This window comes from Neofelis nebulosa, chromosome 13 (assembly GCF_028018385.1).
Source record: "Neofelis nebulosa isolate mNeoNeb1 chromosome 13, mNeoNeb1.pri, whole genome shotgun sequence".
Lineage (NCBI taxonomy): Eukaryota > Metazoa > Chordata > Mammalia > Carnivora > Felidae > Neofelis > Neofelis nebulosa.
In genome coordinates, this window is record NC_080794.1 from 85,228,143 (window position 1) to 85,246,595 (window position 18,453).

Below are 18,453 nucleotides of genomic sequence, written 5' to 3' on the forward strand. Positions count from 1 at the left end.
TGTTTGGCAAAAGGATGGCCTTTTTGTTGGGCTAGGTATAGTAATGAAATCTTTGTTTCTATGGATACTTTGTTAATTGGGATTAATCTGTTTCGTATGAACAGAGAATAGGATAGTGAAAGAAATCAAATTCTTTTTTAAAAAGATGTTTATTTTGAAAGGGGGTAGAAAGAGAGCGCATGCATGAGGCTGTGTGTTGAGCGGGGGAGGGGCAGAGAGAGGGGGAGAGAGAGAATCCCAAGCAGGCTCCGTGCTGTCATTGCAGAGCCTGACTTGGGCTCAATCCCATGAACTGTGAGATCATGACCTGAGCTGAAATCAAGAGTTGGATGCTTAACTGACTGAGCCACCCAGGTGCCCGGAAAGAAGTCAAATTCTAAATGAGGTAGCATCTTTGTAGTTCTTGCAAAAGGTGTTATTTTTTATTATTTATTTATTTAAAAAATTTTTTTTAACGTTTATTTATTTTTGAGACAGAGACAGAGCATGAACGGGGGAGGGTCAGAGAGAGAGGGAGACACAGAATCCGAAACAGGCTCCAGGCTCTGAGCTGTCAGCACAGAGCCTGATGCGGGGCTCGAACCCATGGACTGCGAGATCATGACCTGAGCCGAAGTCGGCCGCTCAACCGACTGAGCCACCCAGGCGCCCCAAAGGTGTTATTTTTTAAATGCTGGGTTGATATGCACTCTTGGAGATAATCACCCCACTTCCATACATATTTAAGAAAACCATAGTCCTGTTTCATCTAATTGGATTGCAGATGCCCTGAGCATTGTAGACCTTTGGTAACTTGTCATAGGTTGTTAAATTTGTTGTTTGGAATTATTATGTGGGGTACATGATTGACCTGTGAAATCTCTGAAACTTGTATAGGAGCTCAAGATACATATTCACATATATATGTGTATATATGTACGTATGTATAGGTGTGTGTGTATTATTTCTGTTACTGTCTCGGAAGTAAAGAGTATAGAGTAGGTTGGCAAGATTACAAATAAAACTCTAGTACATGCTTAGAGGGATAGAATTCCTCTTGAAAAGAATAGAGAGTAGATTAAAAGAAAGAGCATTACTTTTGTGCAAGATTTTTGACACAGTTTATAAATTTTGTGTCTATGGATCTTCCATTCTAATCAATGGATTGCTAACTGGTTTGGAAGAAAAGCTATTAGAATTGTAGCTTTTATTATGGTTTTTCCTAATTATGCAGTGTTCACATGTTAAAATGTAAACTTTATATTCTTTGTTTTATTTCAGGGACTTTGGTTGGAATGAAGTTAGATGTACTAGTTGTATGGGTAATTGGTTCATTTAATCAGGTACAGTGTCGGTAAGACCAAAGTCATCATGGCAGGTGTTATTTAACCTTTGTTATTTTAACTCAATTTACTTTGTCCAGCTTGTCCACAAATTCTTGGAAAGGGACCTTAGCAAGTATGTTTAACTTAAATCTACTCATTAGATACAAATGACGTAGATAATTGTGATCTCTGTATAGGAGGGTCAGGACATATTTGAGATCTAATTCTTGATTATTTTCATAAAATTTTGCATACACTTAGCACTTTCAGCAGGTATTTAATGATTGCACAAGTTTTTGTGCTTGTGTCCTTTCCATTGCAGGACTTGAATAGTTAACCAGCTCATGAGTGCCTATGGTTTGACACCTAGCTGTTAGCAGTGGACGCTGTCTACTGAGGTCTTGCCACAGGAGTGGATCCCATCCTGTAGAATTTCTCTTTTTTGCCTGAAATTGCTCTAAGCTCCACTCCTGACTTCTTTTTCCAGGGCCCTCAGTGTGGTCTGTTCTGTGGGTTTTATAAACACAAGGCTTGCCCACATTTCATGCCTCTTGATGCCCTGACCCACAGTTTTTGAAGGCTCGGCTATCTGATTGAAAACTGAAGGCAGGGAATTATACAGGGAACACACATGCAAATCAGTATTCCAGAAACTAGCCTCGAGAGGAAATACAGTAAGTGCCAAATGCCAATAGAAGTGTGGTTGCTTGGAGTGTACTTGAACTAGTTTGGAAAAAACCCATGAGAGAGAGGAGACTTGAACACTGCTTTAAAGAAGGGGTGGGATTTGCTGCAAGTTGAGTGTGTGTGTCTGTTTTGCTTGTGTTTTTAAGGTAGTGCCTTGGTGTCTGGTTGGGGTGTGGGCGCCGGTCGGGTACGTGCAGGTGGCTGGGCATGTATGATATGTTTGGGAGTGAGTCTGTGAGGTGGGCTGTGTGTGTGGTGGGAAGGAGGTGGGAATTTATACTGCGGCAGAAGAGCTTCTGAAAGAGGGCCTTGCTGTTAGGAGGATTTTTCTGGTAACAGTAAGCTGGCTGGATTTAGAAAGGCAAGGCGCTTAGGAAGCTATTATAGTACTTCTGACCTGAACTGAGAAGGGTTGATGACGGTGGGAATGGGGAAGAAAGCAACTGATTGGACAGAAGCTACTAGTGAGAATCGGAGGGGGCTGGGCAAGGCAGAATTCAAGAGGATTCTGTGTTTCTTCTGTGTGGGGTGCAGAGGTCTTCATGGTGTCCTTAATGGATAGTGGGGAAGTCTGGGTTAGGAGTTGGCCGTGAAAGGAAGATAAGAGGTTTAATGTAGGATGTAATAAGCTGTTGGAGCCCTGAAATGAGGTCATATTTGTGGATAGAGGGTTCACCATGTACTCAGTCTTCAAGATCTTGCTCAAGGCCAGTTTCCTCTCTTGTGAGGAGAGAGAGTGATGAGAAAGAGGTGGAGGAGAAAAGAGGGTATGACTGTGGGATTTTTGGCTTGAGAGTTAAGTAGTACTTCTTATTTATAAATATTGCAGTTCAGAATTACCATGTGATACTGTAACATACTAGAAATTCAGCATGCTTGGAATATCATGCTAGTTGTAACTTTCATCTATATTCCCTAAGATGCTTCCTGAGCAGTTGTAAATTTCCACAGTTTTATGTTAATTAATGTTTATATCAACAATTTACACTGATGAGTTAATATTTATATTACTGAATATAGACTTTAAAGTTAATAAAAAGCCTTAAAGACTGCTATTAGTCCTTCATTTGGATGACTTCTCATTTGGAAATAACTGGCAACTGAGCTTCTCTGTTTTTTAAGTAGTTTGTACTTGATGGGGATTATTTCACTCCGCCAGTTTTCTTTCATAGGGTTTTAATAGGTGGTTGGGAGAATTTGTAGGGTGGCTGCAATTTTGAGGAATTGCCTTTCATATAGGTATATTTTTCCTACAGTGTTTGGTAATGCTTCACAAATATGGCCTAAGTAATTCATTATTAAGCATGACAGTATAAAAAATGTTTAGTTTCTAGCCTCTCCTTTTCCCTGGTCATTAATTCATATACCCGTGATACTTGTGCCTTTATTAGTATTTGAAGTGGCAGATATATAACTGAAAGCAGTTAGCAGTTTAGAAAATGGTTGATATACTTGAAGACATTATTCAGTCTGTCTAGAGATAGAGCTTGATGCACAAATGGATTCGTGGACGTTTTGGTCCATGGATGGGTATTGCATTCGAACCAAGGACTGTTTGTTTGAAGAGTAGCAATTTTGTCTGGTTCTGCTTAAAAAGGGTCCAGATTGTACAGATTTTATTTTTGCTTTTTATTGTACCAATTAATTGAAGTATGATTCATTGGCTAGAATTTGAAAATCTGTGTTACATGTAAAATTAGACTTGTAAATTAAATTTACTTGAGTATATGACTATATGGTAACTAAAAAGGTATTTAGTAACAGTTTTGTTTTGCTGTACAATATTAACTCTCACAGCTGATTGCTATTAAAAATCAGTTTATGAATTTTTTGGGGATTTTTGATGCCTGAAAGAAAAAGTGTACTTAGTTTCATCTCAATAATGCAAAATCGTAGTTGAGCTGATGTTATCTTTCTTTACTCTCCCATTCCATTTACTGATTACAACATGTACAAATGGCTGTCTCAGATAATCCTCTCCAATGAATTTTAGTTTTCAGTTACTGAAAAACAGTATTTTGGGGCACCTGGGTGGCTCAGTCCGTTCAGTGTCCGACTTTGGCTCAGGTCATGATCTTGCGGTTCATGAGTTCGAGCCCCGCATCGAGCTCTGTGCTGACAGCTTGGAGCCTGGAGCCTGCTTCGGATTCTGTGTCTCCCTCTCTCTCTGCGCCCCCCCCCCCCCCCCAGAAATAAACAAACAAAAAACATTAAAAACAGTATTTCTACAAAGTCTAAATTTCCCATAGAGTTGATACTGTATATGTCATTATCTAATATAATGCACTTACCTTAAACTTTCTGGCATGGTTTTGGGATTGCTTAGTTACCTGGGTTTTTGAAGAGGGAGGCTGTTTGCCAGGCATATATGACAATGATTCTTTATTTTTATGGCAGTTTTTTATTTGCTTTTTGTCAGACATGGACATTTAAATGTGTTACACTGGCACATTAGTCCCGTGAAGATTTGCTAAGATAATGTAAGGTCGCAAGCTGTTCAGTTGAGCCTGCAAACATAGAAGACAGACTTACCAAAGCAAGCATGAAATTTTGAATGTGAATATTTTATTTTATTTTTAAATGTTTATTTTTGAGAGAGTGCAAGCGGTGGAGGTGCAGAGATGTGGGGGTCGGGGGTGGGTGCAGAGGATCCAGAGTGGGCCCCTTGCTGATAGCAGAGAGCCCGATGCAGGGCTTGAACTCATGAACTGTGAGATCATGACCTGAGCCAAAGTTGGACACTTAACCGACTGAGCCACCCAGGCACCCCAGAATGTGAATGTTTTAAATGAAATACTGAAATTACTTATGGTAGCCCTGGATATATATTTATTATGTCATTTGTTCGTCACGGTAAGTTTTCTCCTTGGTCATTTTATTTTCAAATGGAATGAGCCAAGTTGTTTATATTTCATTCCTGAGAAACTAAAGGAAGAAAACTGACTAATGAATATGAAAATTGCCATTAAATTCGATTGTCCATCTTATGGTTGTTCATAAGATAGTTCCTTGCTCTTAACACACTTTGGCCTGGTGTTAGATTGTGTGTAATTAGCGTGTACAACTTAAATGTCAAAATCTAAGCAATATAAATAACCTGGGTTAGGAAAAAAGCGTAGTTGCTTAAGGCAAAAAAGACCTCAAAGCTAAATATAAGCAATATTTGTTTTCTCCCTTGTCTCATTTACATGTTTATACCACGTTTCTCTCTCAAGTAATAACAAGCAACACGGGTACGAACTGGCTTATTAGCACTGCCAAGTTAATCTTAACGATGACATTAGTGCACGTGCATGCACACTGAAAGGTTTGGAGAAAAATGTCTTTCCCATGTCTGATTTCACGGACTAGCCCGATCAGTTTACTAATTTTATTGCTGCGTCAAACTAAAATGCTAAATACGGTTGTCCATTATTAAAAGAAATGAGTAGGATTAAAATACAGACTTAAAAAAAATACTTCTGGATAAAGTAGCAGGCTTCAAGTGAAACTCAGTTTTGGTTTCCTTTACAGGACTAGCTATTCACAGTCACACAGAACTACTTAGCACGCTTTGCCAGTGTCTCCTGAGGAAGTCAGAATCTGAGCCAGCATGAAGACTGAATCTGGTCTTTGGTCTGATTTATAAACTGTACTTTATTCTAACCATGTGCAAGGTGGAGGTTATAGCATGGAAACTAAAACCTTAGTAAGTGATTTTTGTTTTAGCTTTTAAATGATAGCCTTTCTTGTAGTGAATTTGTCCTTTTAACTGAGTTCACGCTATAAATGGGGTGAGGACTTGGCAGACAGAGACACAATACTACACTTACAAAGTGAAAGATTTAGCTTTTCAGGTCAGGGAAAATCCCCGAGAAAGGGAGGCAAAAGCTTCTATTAACTCTGCGTAGGATTTTCACTTTTCTGGTTAAAAATAGGTGGCAGAATGATAATTAGTTTAGGAGGGATTTAAGAAAATGGAGAGTCTGTCTTTAGTAGCCAACGTCTACATTCAAGCCATTAAAAAAAAAATCATTATTAAATTTGCTGTGTGAGTCACTTTATTTATAAATTAGTTGGCATTAAGTCCTGCAGTCTACGTTTTAGTGTGTTAGTAAGCCCAGTGTACAATCCCAGGAACCTCTTAAATACTGAATATATTTTTAATATGAATTGAGTTTTGAGTGTATCTTAAATATCAAATATTTTGAGTAGGACTATTCAGAATTCTATCGGAGTAGGTATGCTACTGTAGCTGTCTAGGGACGTTCCGTCGATTTTATTGTCCCAGTCGGTGATGTACAATTTTTATTTTTGTGTGTTCCAGACAACTAGATTTTGAGGATGTTAGGCTGTCACGGGACTTGATCTGTATTTCACAGTGTCACTTTCTGATTGTAAGGATTACTCTTGAGCATTTTTCTTTCTGCCTGTACTTATTAAGAACAGTGGATAGCACTTTTAAGCTGCTTTTCCTTAGCAAAAATGATAGAATTTGTTTGATCTTCTGAGTTCTTCAAGGAATCAAACATTATGATACTGTACCTAGATAGCATAAGAATCGATGTCGTTCATAATTTGAGAATGGTTCTGTATTTAAGTTGCTTGGCTTGTGTTCTTCCCTTTCTCTTTGAATCTTAATTTTTGGTTACCTTTCTAAATTGATGGCTTAAATTAAACTCCTGTTAGTGGCTTCTCTGTTTTAACGTGCTTCCCTCTCAAAAAAACGAACCTCCCTTTATTTTCTGCTTATCTCTTTTGCGTTCTAAAGTAAAATTTCATTAAATCTCGAGGTCTCAGATTTTTCGTTGGAAACTTCTCTCTAGTGTCTCTGATGGAAATCAGAAAAATAAGGATAAGAAATAGTTCAGTATTAAATCTTACATGCATCTTCTGAGAAGTTTATATTTTAGAAGTTGAAGGGTACTTTGGTTTTGGGGCACGTTTTCAGAGATGGAATTATGTAGTTACTGTTTTAATAACCATGTCCTAATTATTTATAGCTTCCTGCTTGACATAACTCACTTCAAGAAGAGCACAATGTCAGAACGTGGAATTAAGTGGGCTTGTGAATACTGTACGTATGAAAACTGGCCATCTGCCATCAAGTGTACTATGTGTCGCGCCCAGAGACCAAGTGGAACAATTATCACAGAAGATCCATTTAAAAGCGGTTCAAGTGATGTTGGTAGAGATTGGGATCCTTCCAGCACTGAAGGAGGAAGTAGTCCTTTGATATGTCCAGACTCTAGTGCAAGACCAAGGGTTAAGTCTTCGTACAGCATGGAAAACGCAAATAAATGGTCATGCCACATGTGCACATATTTGAACTGGCCAAGAGCAATCAGATGTACCCAGTGCTTATCCCAGCGTAGGACCAGGAGTCCCACAGAGTCTCCTCAATCCTCAGGATCTGGCTCAAGACCAGTTGCTTTTTCTGTTGATCCTTGCGAGGAATACAATGATAGAAATAAACCGAACACAAGGACCCAGCATTGGACTTGTTCTGTTTGCACGTATGAAAACTGGGCCAAGGCTAAAAAGTGTGTTGTTTGCGATCATCCCAGACCTAATAATATTGAAGCAATAGAGTTGGCAGAGACTGATGAGGCTTCTTCAATAATAAATGAGCAAGACCGAACTCGATGGAGGGGCGGCTGCAGCAGTGGTAATAGCCAAAGAAGATCGCCTCCCACTACGAAACGAGACTCTGAAATGAAAATGGATTTTCAGAGGATCGAATTGGCTGGTGCTGTTGGCAGTAAGGAGGAACTTGAAGTGGACTTCAAAAAACTAAAACAAATTAAAAACAGGATGAAAAAGACCGACTGGCTATTCCTCAATGCTTGTGTGGGTAAGTTTCTGCCTTTTTGGAATGGGATAGGAAGATACTAAAAATGACATGAAAGATATAAGTAGGGTCATTATTATTTAGCATTTCGCTCATTCAGCATGATAGCTATACTCCCAGTATGCATGCCTAACAATCTCTGTATTTTTTATCTTATTACAACTTTGTCCTAAATTGCCTTCATTTCATTGTGTGTTTTTCCATCATTAGGGAGAAAAACTTTTAAGTTAAAGCAGAGTTCTTTACACATCAGTAGAAAAAGAATATACCTGGGGTTTAAAACTGCTACTCTATTTATTGTAACAAGATGTGACTGAGGAACACCAGCTGCTGCTTCAGAGTGTTTGTAAACAGTGTGAGCATCTTGTGATGATAGAAGCTTTAGTCAGATGTTAAAAATATCACAAAAATGTGACTCCAAGAAGTTGAACAAACATAGTATTGACCTTGAAAATACCGATGTTAATTTAACATGAATGTCATGTAGTAAATATTTGCAAATTTTATGAAACTGATTTCATGTAGCTAGCTGAATTCCACAGTTCAGATTATGCTTTGTGTGTTTTGTGGTTTTAGTGCTTCCTAAGGAAATTCTGCATTGGTCCCAGTTACTGGCTCAGACCTGTTAAAGGACCAGGACATGATGTGAGAGCAGGGTTTTCTCTGGTTACTAACCTTGTGAGTTAAATAGTTGTGATGTAATTCACAAAAGCAGTTATTGGATTGTCTGTGCTTTTTCTTTTCTTTTTGAGTAGGTTAGCTATTGGCATTTTATGATTTAAATTATTTGGATGGGTGCTTATTCTGACATTGTGTTTTGTAAAGAAAATTTTTGTAAAGGATTATTTTGAGCGAGAACTCAAGTTAAATATTGCATGGAACAATACCTAAGCCTTAAACATAGCTTAGCTCTGTGTGTATGTGTGTGTGTGTGTGTGTGTGTGTGTGTGTGTGTGTGTGTATAAATACACACACACGTATGTGTATGTATATATGTATGTGTGTATATATATATATATATATATACACACACGTATTATGTATGTGTGTATATATACACACATATATGTACATACATATATATTTTCCCCAGTATGAATTTCTTTTCTCTAACTATAGCTCCAAGAACATAGAAGACATAACTATATGAACCTGCAAGTCCTAAGAGTAGATTTCAAGAAATCTGAGTTTTTTATTTTAATTTTGCCCTGACAAAAAGAATGTCCCAGGAGATGAGTCCTTCTTAACACCCAAACATAGTAGGCACTTAGTAACTCTTAGTTCCAATTTTCTCCTATTTTGAGCACTAGGGATGAGAATCCACTGAGCCATTTTAGGCTATCTGTGTTGTCCCATTTCATCCCATTGATTTTTTTCTTTTCTCCCCAAATTGGGGTACCATAAATGTTATTCTTTGTTTTCTTTTCTTTTTTCTTTTCTTTTCTTTTCTTTCCTTTTCTTCTTTCTTTCTTTCTTTCTTTCTTTCTTTCTTTCTTTCCTTCCTTCCTTCCTTCCTTCCTTCCTTCCTTCCTTCCTTCTTTCTTTCCTTCTTTCTTTAATTCATTCATTCATTCATTCATTCATACAAAAGGGTTTTATGTATTTTATTGAGGTCGGAGTCCTATAACCTAAGATTCACTATTTCGAAAGTGAACAAATTGGGCATTTAGTGCATTCACAGTGTTGTGCACCCACCACCTGTTTGGTTCTGAAACATTTTCATCACCCTGAAAGGAAATCCTGTACCCCTTAAGCAGTTACTTCACATCCCCTCCTCCTCCAAGGCCTTGGCAATCACATCTTTCTGTCTCTGGGTTTACCTTTTCTGGATATTCCATATAATAGGAATCTTATGTGACCTTTTATATCTAGTTGTGATTGTCTTTAAATTACCTGCATATCTTTTGAAACCACTCTTAAAATCATTTTTGCCTAGTGGTAGTGTACCATGCATACATTTATTACAAGGTCATGTGGTAGTACACATATGTTTATAGATGGAAATGAAGTACATTGCGACGCTTATTAACCTCTGTTGGGGTCATAGAATCCTTCAGAAATCAGAGGTTCATAGTTTTTTCAAGTTAGTGGATCTCAAGATAAGAACTTCGGCTTAGGAATATTTTCTCTTGAAACACATAAATTAGACCAATCGATAAAACTCTGTGGCTATTACTTCTTGCCTTTAGGATTACTCTGTCTCTCTCTGATGCTGCCTTTTATTTCTTTCCACATAATCCTTATGTCTTTTGAGATAACCATCCTTGTACTTCACATTTTGATAGCTGTGAGCTCATTTTAAAGGTGGAACAAAAACTGCCAGCAGGACCGATATTGTATTTATTTGTTTTTGTTTCGTTTACAAAACAGTTTCTTTGTCATTAAGTCACTGTTCCCACCCACTCCAGAATTTCTAGGGTCTTAGGACCAAGTATTGATTGTATTTGGTTCTTGGTAATGTGCGTTGTCTTTCCTATCAACAGATATTTTTGTTCACCATACAATATGGTTTTGAACTGTTGTACTAAAAATTAACGACCCTGTCTTTATTGAGTAGTCGTGTCCTGATTTGTAAACATCACTGAAATATGTTTAAAACTTTTTTTTGTTTACATTGTGTTGGGTTAATTAACAGAAGTCCACATGTACTGAAAATTAATCTTTACTTCCCTTTGTCTGCCTGCCTTATGTTCTCCAGATTTCATCAGATATGGTGTATAATGGCTTGTCCATGTCAGGCATTTAAGAAAATCATCTCTGTGCTCCCTTTGGCAGCGCATATAGGGAAACAATCATCTCCGAGGTATATACGCTAATTACAAAATGCTTACTGAGTGTAACATTTATACTAAGTATAAAATGTGAGACTTTCCCTTTTGAAATCGGAAAAAGTCTCAACTTCTGGCCAGCTTTGTAGCCGGTTAAAATAGGAATGAAGAAGATGCAGTTGTTAAGAAGGCAAAAGTAAACTGAAGTGCCAACAATATGGAGCGAGTTTCTGTTTTACATGACTGTTGAGTGTAAGTTTCACATGAATCATTATTATCTTATGTGGTGAGAGAAGGACATCGGGGACAGCAATGCCAAACAAAACCTGACATCAGTAAAAGTGGAATCTGGGGGTGGGAACCGGGATGGAAAGGGCAGAGGTGTATTTAAATATGCACTTGTCTCTGGAATGTCTGCAGTTTGGTGCCAGGTATTTTCTGGGAGGTCATGTCAGTGCTAATCATAGACTGCCTTTCCCACTGGATAGATAATGTCCCTCGAGAATAGGGCAGCACTGCCTAACGCCGTTTTACTTCTGTTGCAGTGAATTGGTTGCCCCTTGGAAGCATATTTAAATTTGTGGCCCAAGTTGATCCCTTGAAAAGATACGGGATCACATAAGAATCCCAAATTAAATCCGTGTGATAACGTTTTGTATTTCTGAATCCTGGACTCGTACATCCAGCTGTGTATACCACATCTTCTCTTGAATAGCTAATATTTCAAATTTCTTGCCAACTCAGCGAAGCTGAAACTGAACCGGTCTCTCCATTAAGTGTATTCTTTCACAGTTCTTCTCTCCCCTTTCTAAAAAAATTGTTTTTTATTTTTATTTTGAGAGTGCACTAGCGGGGGGACAGAGAGAGAGAGAGAGACAGAGAGAGAGGGAATCCCAAGCAGGCTCTGCTCTGTCAGTGCAGAGCGCCTGATGACCAACTGCAAGATCATGGCCTGAACTGAAACCATGAGTGGGACGCTTAACCGACTGAGCCAACCGGTCCCCCTCTCCCTTGATGGCATGTTTATCTTTCCACTGGCTGTGCCAAAAGCCTCCGCCATTCCTGATTCTCCTCTTTTTTCTCTCACTCCTTTCCTTCTTGTCAGAAAATCTTACTGGCTCTGCCTTCGAAATATATCCAGAATCCGACCACTTCTTACTACCCTTGTCCAAAGCATGATCCTTGTCCTCTTTTACAAACTATTCTCCACATAGGAGCTTCTCTTAAAACTCTGCTCAGTACTCTTCAGTGATCGCCTGCTTTGCTCACAGTAAAAGTCAGAGTCCCTCAAAGACCCCGTAGGCCGCCCTCAGCTGTGCCCTGCACCTTTCTTCCCCCCACATACATTGTTTCCCTTCTAGCCTTCTGTTGCTCTCAGTTTCTCTTTAGCCCATGTGGCCACCTTTCTTCTCTGACAGATGAGCCTCAAGCCTTTGCACTTGCTGTTTCCTCTGTCTGGATTGCTCATTCTCTAGATTGCAGGATTAGTGGATTTGGTCACATATGTTCTTTTCTCATTTGTTACCTTCTCGGTGAGGCCTCTCTGACTGTGTCTAAAATTTCAGCCCTGTCCTCACTCCCTTTCCTCAGCTTTAATTTTCGTTTCGGTTGTCACTTTCCAGTATACTCGGTCACTTTATTATTTGTCTCTTTCTTCCTTAGAATTTAAGCTTTGTGAAGGCCAGGAATTTTTTGTTGTTCACAGCATATCCTAGTACCTAAAACAGTGCCTGGTATATAGCAGGCATTCAGGTATTTGTTGAACCAGTCAGTGAATAAACCCTTCTGGAAACCGGGATCTGAATACATACTTTACGCTCCTTTCCCGAATTTCTAGATTTTTTGGCTTTCTTCCTAGCTTTCTGTATTTTTTACTTAGTACCCCTGGGGCTTGACCCAGTGGGAGCCAACTTGACTTCTCCTTGTCAGAGAAAAGTAGGAAGTTGGTATAATAGAGTCTTACTGTAAGAGGCAGGCCTCAGTTTATCACTAGACAGTCTGTGGATTTGAAAAGTCTGAAGTCATTTCTTTACCTTAAATTCTTCTGTCTTCCAGCCTTCAGTGATGAATATTTGACAATTTGATGAATATATGATATAAAGAAAAAAATCATGTGTTTGCTATAAAGTCCTAAAGCAAATTAAATTTTTTACTTGTTTTATATTCAGTCGTAGTTGGATCTGTTATTTCTGTTTGGCATTTTGTCTCATGTCTTACACAATAGATGCATCTTTCTTATGTTTAACTTTCCAGTGACCCTGCTAATGAAGATGGGAAGGATTTGAGATTGGGGGTGGGGGGCGTGTTGAAGGTGTAGGGGAAGAAGAATCAAGCTTGTATAACAAGTACATGTTGAAACTGGATTTGTATGCTGAAAATAATTCAGTTGCCCCATGGCAGTGACATTATAGAGAATTTGTGCAGCAGTAATGTCTCCTGTTGCTCCCAAGCGTTGGGGTGGTGACCTGTGTGTGCACTGGTGTCCCCTGTTGAGAATCACTGACTTACAGGCTAAATCAGAACCTCCTTATCAGTGAGCATGCTGGAGTGGCACATGAGGCTTGTAGTCTGGATTATTCCTGAGCAAAAGCTTGATGTGTTTAAAAATTTACATGATTCTGAAAACAGAAAATATGTTTGAATTAACCTTTTCTTTCAAGTTGTCTACAAAGGTAGTTCTATTTGATCTATTTCACTTTTTCTCATAACTGTGTTGAAAATAATATTTATGGCATCTGTTTTCTCCATAGATGCCAATTGTATTCTGGCCCCTTGTCTGTCTGCCGTCTCCTATATACCTGCTTCAGAGTGCCAGATGCACCTGTAGAAATACCTAAAGCTTGTATGGTGCCAGACATGTGAGAATGTATTTGTTTGCTTCCACTAATAACTTTTTTCATTTTCGTTTTTTTACCTTTTTTTCATTTTAACAAATTAGCAAGGTATAGGCTTGTTACATTTAAAAATATTCGATTTATTTGGTATCATTCTTAAGAATTATGCATATAGATGGTTTTTCTCAAGAAAATAAACTTATTAAAGTTGTGTTAGTGTTTTTCTTTTTGTGGAAAGACAAATGTATTGCAAACATAATGTTCCATGGTGACTTTTTTTATTCCTGGTTTTGAGATATGGTGTATCTGGTCAAATGAGTGTTGTACAATAACCCAAACAAAATTATATTAATATTTCTTTAAAAAAATTTTTAAATTTTTAATTATTTTTTTAATGTTTATTTTTGAGAGAGAGAGAGCGAGCACACAAGCGGGGGCTAGGTAGAGAGAGAGGAAGACACACAAGCTGAAGCAGGTTCCAAGCTCCTAGCTGTCAGCACAGAGCTTGACGTGGGTTCGAACTCACAAACCACGAGATCATGACCTGAACTGAAGTCGGACACTCAACCGATTGAGCCAGCCAGGCACCCCTAAAATTAAAAAAAAAAAAAAAAAAAAAAAAAAAAAAATTTATTTTGAGAGAGAGTGTGCATGTGCGTATGTGAACAGGGGCAGGGTGCAGAGAGATGGGGAGAGAGAGTCCCAATCAGGCTCTGTGCTGTCAGCATGGAGCCTGACGTAGGGCTCTATCTCATGAACTGTGAGATCATGACCTGAGCAGAAATCAAGAGTCGGATGCTTATTTGATCAACTGAGCCACCCAGATGCCCCTATTATGTTTCAGTGGAAGAAAAAGCCCTTTATGATTAGTTTTTGGGAAATGGTAGTAGTGTGAACTGGAATGATAATAAGCTGGTATAAACCAAGAAAATTACCACATCAGAACAAAACAGAAAAGGAAATCTTTGACCTGAGACACAGTTGCGATTTTACGCATATATTAAGGTGTCTTTGTGGCTGACTTTTTAACTTTAGAGGAAACTCAGCGTATATAAATTATTGTAAGGAAATAGAAGAGGCTTCTGTTCTCTAGCTTATTTTTTTTATTAAAAAAATTTTATTTTACTGTTTATTTTTGAGAGAGAGACAGAGTGTGAGTGGGGGAGGGTCAGAGAGAGAGGGAGACACAGAATCGGAAACAGGCTCCAGGCTCTGAGCTGTCAGCACAGAGCCTGATGCAGGGCTCGAACTCTTGAACCGCAAGATCGTGAGTTGAGCTGAAGTCGGACGCTTACCGACTAAACCACCCAGGCGCCCCTGTTCTCTAGTTTTAAAAATTGTTAACTTGCTAAAAAAAATAAAAATTATGAATTTGATGCACAGAGATACCTTCTTGATGACTATCTGAGGGCACAAAACATGAAACATCTTACAAAACACACTATCAGCGAGAGGAGTTAGTGTCTAAATTTGTATTTTTTTTGTGGCCCACTACGGTTTGCTGCTTCTCCTTTTCGGATTTACATGACTGATTGAAATAGTGTAGCAGGCAGAGACGCCTTCCAGGCCTCCCAAGATGTTTAAATCCTAATCCCCAGAGTATATGAATATGCTACTTTGCACGGCGGAAGGGAAGGACCCTGAGATGGAGAAATTACCTTCTGTTATCCAGGTGGGCCCAGCGTAATCATAAGGGTCTTTGCAAGCAAGAGAGGGAGACGAAAGAACATGTGTCACACAAAGAAATGTGACAGTGGAGCAGTGGAGGTCTTAGTGATGAGGGGCCATGGGCTGCAGAATGAGGGCAGCCTTTGTAAGCTGGAAAAGGCAAGGCGCCCCCGCCCCCTCCCCAAGGAGCAAACCTGATTTTATTAGCCCAGTGAGGGCCCCGTGGACCTTCTGGTCTTGCCCAGATTTTAAGATACAATGTTTGTATTATTTTAAGCCACTGTGTTTGTAATAATTTGTTATGGCAGCAATAGGAAATTAATACAAACAGCATTTTTTTTTTTTTTTTAATTACAAATAGCAAGTTCAGGGGGTCACCTGTGCTTCTCATCTACTGGTTATAAATTATAGGTTTCCACGACCGCTGCTTGGGTTCAGTTAATTTGTGAGAATTGCTCACAGAACTCAGGAAAACCTTTTACTTACTTGGTGACTGGTTTATTATAAAAGCTTAGAACTCTGGAACAACCAGGTGGGAGAGATGCAGAGGGCAAGGGAAGGGACTTTCCATGTCCTGTGTTGGCTGCCACGCTCCCAGGACCTCTGCATTTTCACCGGCCTGGAAGCTTTCCAGCCCTCATAGTTCAGGGGGTTTTACCGAGGCCTAATTACACGGGTGAGATCCATCAAATCTTTGGCCATCGGTGATTAATTTAGCCTCCCTCTCCTCTCTCCTCTCCTCTCTCCTCTCCCCTCTCTCCTCTCCTCTCCCCTCTCCTCTCCCCTCTCCTCTCCCCTCTCCTCTCCCCTCTCCCCTCCTCTCCCCTCTCCCCTCCCCTCCCTCTCCCCTCCCCTCCCCTCTCCTCTCCCCTCCCCTCTCCTCTCCCCTCCCCTCTCCTCTCCCCTCCCCTCTCCCCTCTCCTCTCCTCTCCTCTCCTCTCCCCTCCCCTCCCCTCTCTCCTCTCTCCTCTCCTCTCCCCTCCCCTCTCCTCTCTCCTCTCCTCTCCTCTCCTCTCCCCTCTCCTCTCCCCTCTCCTCTCCTCTCCCCCTCCTCTCCCCTCCCCTCTCCTCTCTCCTCTCCTCTCTCCTCTCTCCTCTCCTCTCCTCTCCTCTCCTCCTCCTCTCCTCTCCTCTCCTCTCCTCTCCTCTCCTCTCCTCTCTCCTCTCCTCTCCTCTCCCTCTCCTCTCCCTCTCCTCTCTCCTCTCCTCTCTCCTCTCTCCTCTCCTCTCCTCTCCTCTCCTCTCCTCTCCTCTCCTCTCCTCTCTCCTCTCCTCTCCTCTCTCCTCTCCTCTCCTCTCCTCTCTCCTCTCCTCTCCCTCTCCTCTCCTCTCTCCTCTCCTCTCTTCTCCTCTCCTCTCCTCTCCTCTCCTCTCCTCTCCTCTCTCCTCTCCTCTCCTCTCTCCTCTCTCTCTCTCCTCTCCTCTCCTCTCCTCTCCTCTCCTCTCCTCTCCTCTCCCCTCCCCTCCCCTCCCCTCCCCTCTCCCCTCCCCTCCCCTCCCCTCCCCTCTCCTCTCCCCTCCCCTCTCCTCTCCTCTCCTCTCCTCTCCTCTCCTCTCCTCTCCTCTCTCCCCTCTCCCCTCCCCTCTCCTCTCTCCTCTCCCCTCCCCTCTCTCCTCTCCCCTCTCTCCTCTCCTCTCCCCTCTCTCCTCTCCTCTCCCCTCTCTCCTCTCCTCTCCCCTCTCCTCTCCCTCTCTCTCTCTCTCCTCTCCCTCTCCTCTCCTCTCCTCTCCTCTCTCTCCTCTCCTCTCTTCTCTCCTCTCCTCTCTTCTCTCCTCTCCTCTCTCCTCTCCTGTCTCCTCTCCTGTCTCTCCTCTCCTCTCCTGTCTCCTCTCCTCTCCTCTCCTCTCCCCTCCCCTCCCCTCCCCTCCCCTCCCCTCCCCTCCCCTCTCCCTCCCCTCCCCTCTCCTCTCTCTCCTCTCCTCTCCTCTCCTCTCTCCCCTCCCTCTCCTCTCTCCTCTCCTCTCTCCTCTCCTCTCTCCTCTCCTCTCCTCTCCTCTCCTCTCCTCTCTCCTCTCCTCTCCTCTCCTCTCCTCTCCTCTCCTCTCCTCTCCTCTCCTCTCCCCTCTCCTCTCCCCTCTCCTCTCTCCTCTCCTCTCTCCTCTCCTCTCCTCTCCTCTCCTCTCCTCTCTCCTCTCCTCTCCTCTCTCCTCTCCTCTCCTCTCCCCTCTCCTCTCCCCTCTCCTCTCCCCTCTCCTCTCCTCTCTCCTCTCCTCTCTTCTCCTCTCCTCTCCTCTCCTCTCCTCTCCTCTCCTCTCCCCTCTCCTCTCCTCTCTCCTCTCCTCTCTCCTCTCTCCTCTCCTGTCTCTCCTCTCCTGTCTCTCCTCTCCTCTCCTCTCCCCTCCCCTCCCCTCCCCTCCCCTCTCCTCTCCTCTCCTCTCCTCTCTCCTCTCCTCTCCTCTCCTCTCCTCTCCTCTCCTCTCCTCTCTCCCCTCTCCCCTCCCCTCTCCTCTCTCCTCTCCCTCCCCTCTCTCCTCTCCCCTCTCTCCTCTCCTCTCCCCTCTCTCCTCTCCTCTCTCCTCTCCTCTCCCCTCTCCTCTCTCTCTCTCCTCTCCTCTCCTCTCCTCTCCTCTCCTCTCTCCTCTCCTCTCTCCTCTCCTCTCTTCTCTCCTCTCCTCTCTCCTCTCCTGTCTCCTCTCCTGTCTCTCCTCTCCTCTCCTCTCCTGTCTCCTCTCCTCTCCTCTCCTCTCCTCTCCTCTCCTCTCCTCTCCCCTCCCCTCCCCTCCCCTCCCCTCCCTCCCCTCTCCTCTCCCCTCTCCTCTCCTCTCCTCTCCTCTCCTCTCCTCTCCTCTCTTCTCCTCTCCTCTCTCCTCTCCTCTCCCCTCCCCTCTCCCCTCTCCCCTCCCCTCCCCTCTCTCCTCTCCCCTCTCTCCTCTCCTCTCCTCTCCCCTCCTCTCCCTCTCTCTCTCCTCTCCCCTCTCTCTCTCCTCTCCCCTCTCTCTCTCCTCTCTCCCCTCTCTCTCCTCTCTCCCCCTCTCTTTCCTCTCTCCCCCTCTCTCCCCCTCTCTCCCCCTCTCTCCCCTCCTCTCCCCCCTCTCTCCCCCTCCTCTCCCCCCTCTCTCCCCCTCCCCTCTCTCCCCCCTCTCTCCCCCCTCCCCTCTCCCGTCCCCTTTCCCCTCTCTCTCCCCTCTCCCTCCCCCCTCCCCCCTCCCCGTCTCCCCCCTCCCCCCTCCCTGTCTCCCCCTCCCCCTGTCCCCCCCCCCCCCCGTCTCCCCCTCCTTCCTCTCCCCCTCTCCCCCCCTCCTCTCCCCCCTCCTCTCCCCTCCTGTCCTCCTTTCCTCTCCTCTTCCCAGGAGGTGGGAGTGGGACGGGGCGAAACTCCCAACCCTCTAATCCCAAGGTTGGTTTCCCTGGCAACCGGCCC

General features: G+C 42.5%; 1 protein-coding gene across 2 annotated transcripts in view; it reads left to right on the plus strand.

The window, feature by feature from the left end:
• The first annotated feature begins 5,494 nt into the window (after positions 1 to 5,494).
• Positions 5,495 to 18,453, plus strand: part of ZRANB1 (zinc finger RANBP2-type containing 1) — a 43,699-nt gene continuing 30,740 nt past the window's right edge. Inside the window, exons 1-2 of one of the 2 annotated variants that reach the window (XM_058698065.1) lie at positions 5,495 to 5,679; positions 6,974 to 7,824. In XM_058698065.1, the coding sequence (XP_058554048.1) occupies positions 5,639 to 5,679; positions 6,974 to 7,824 (892 nt within the window). In that variant the 5' untranslated portion in view covers positions 5,495 to 5,638. Of the gene's footprint in view, positions 5,680 to 6,973; positions 7,825 to 18,453 lie in introns of those variants that run through there. The other variant, XM_058698066.1, reaches the window with a different exon arrangement.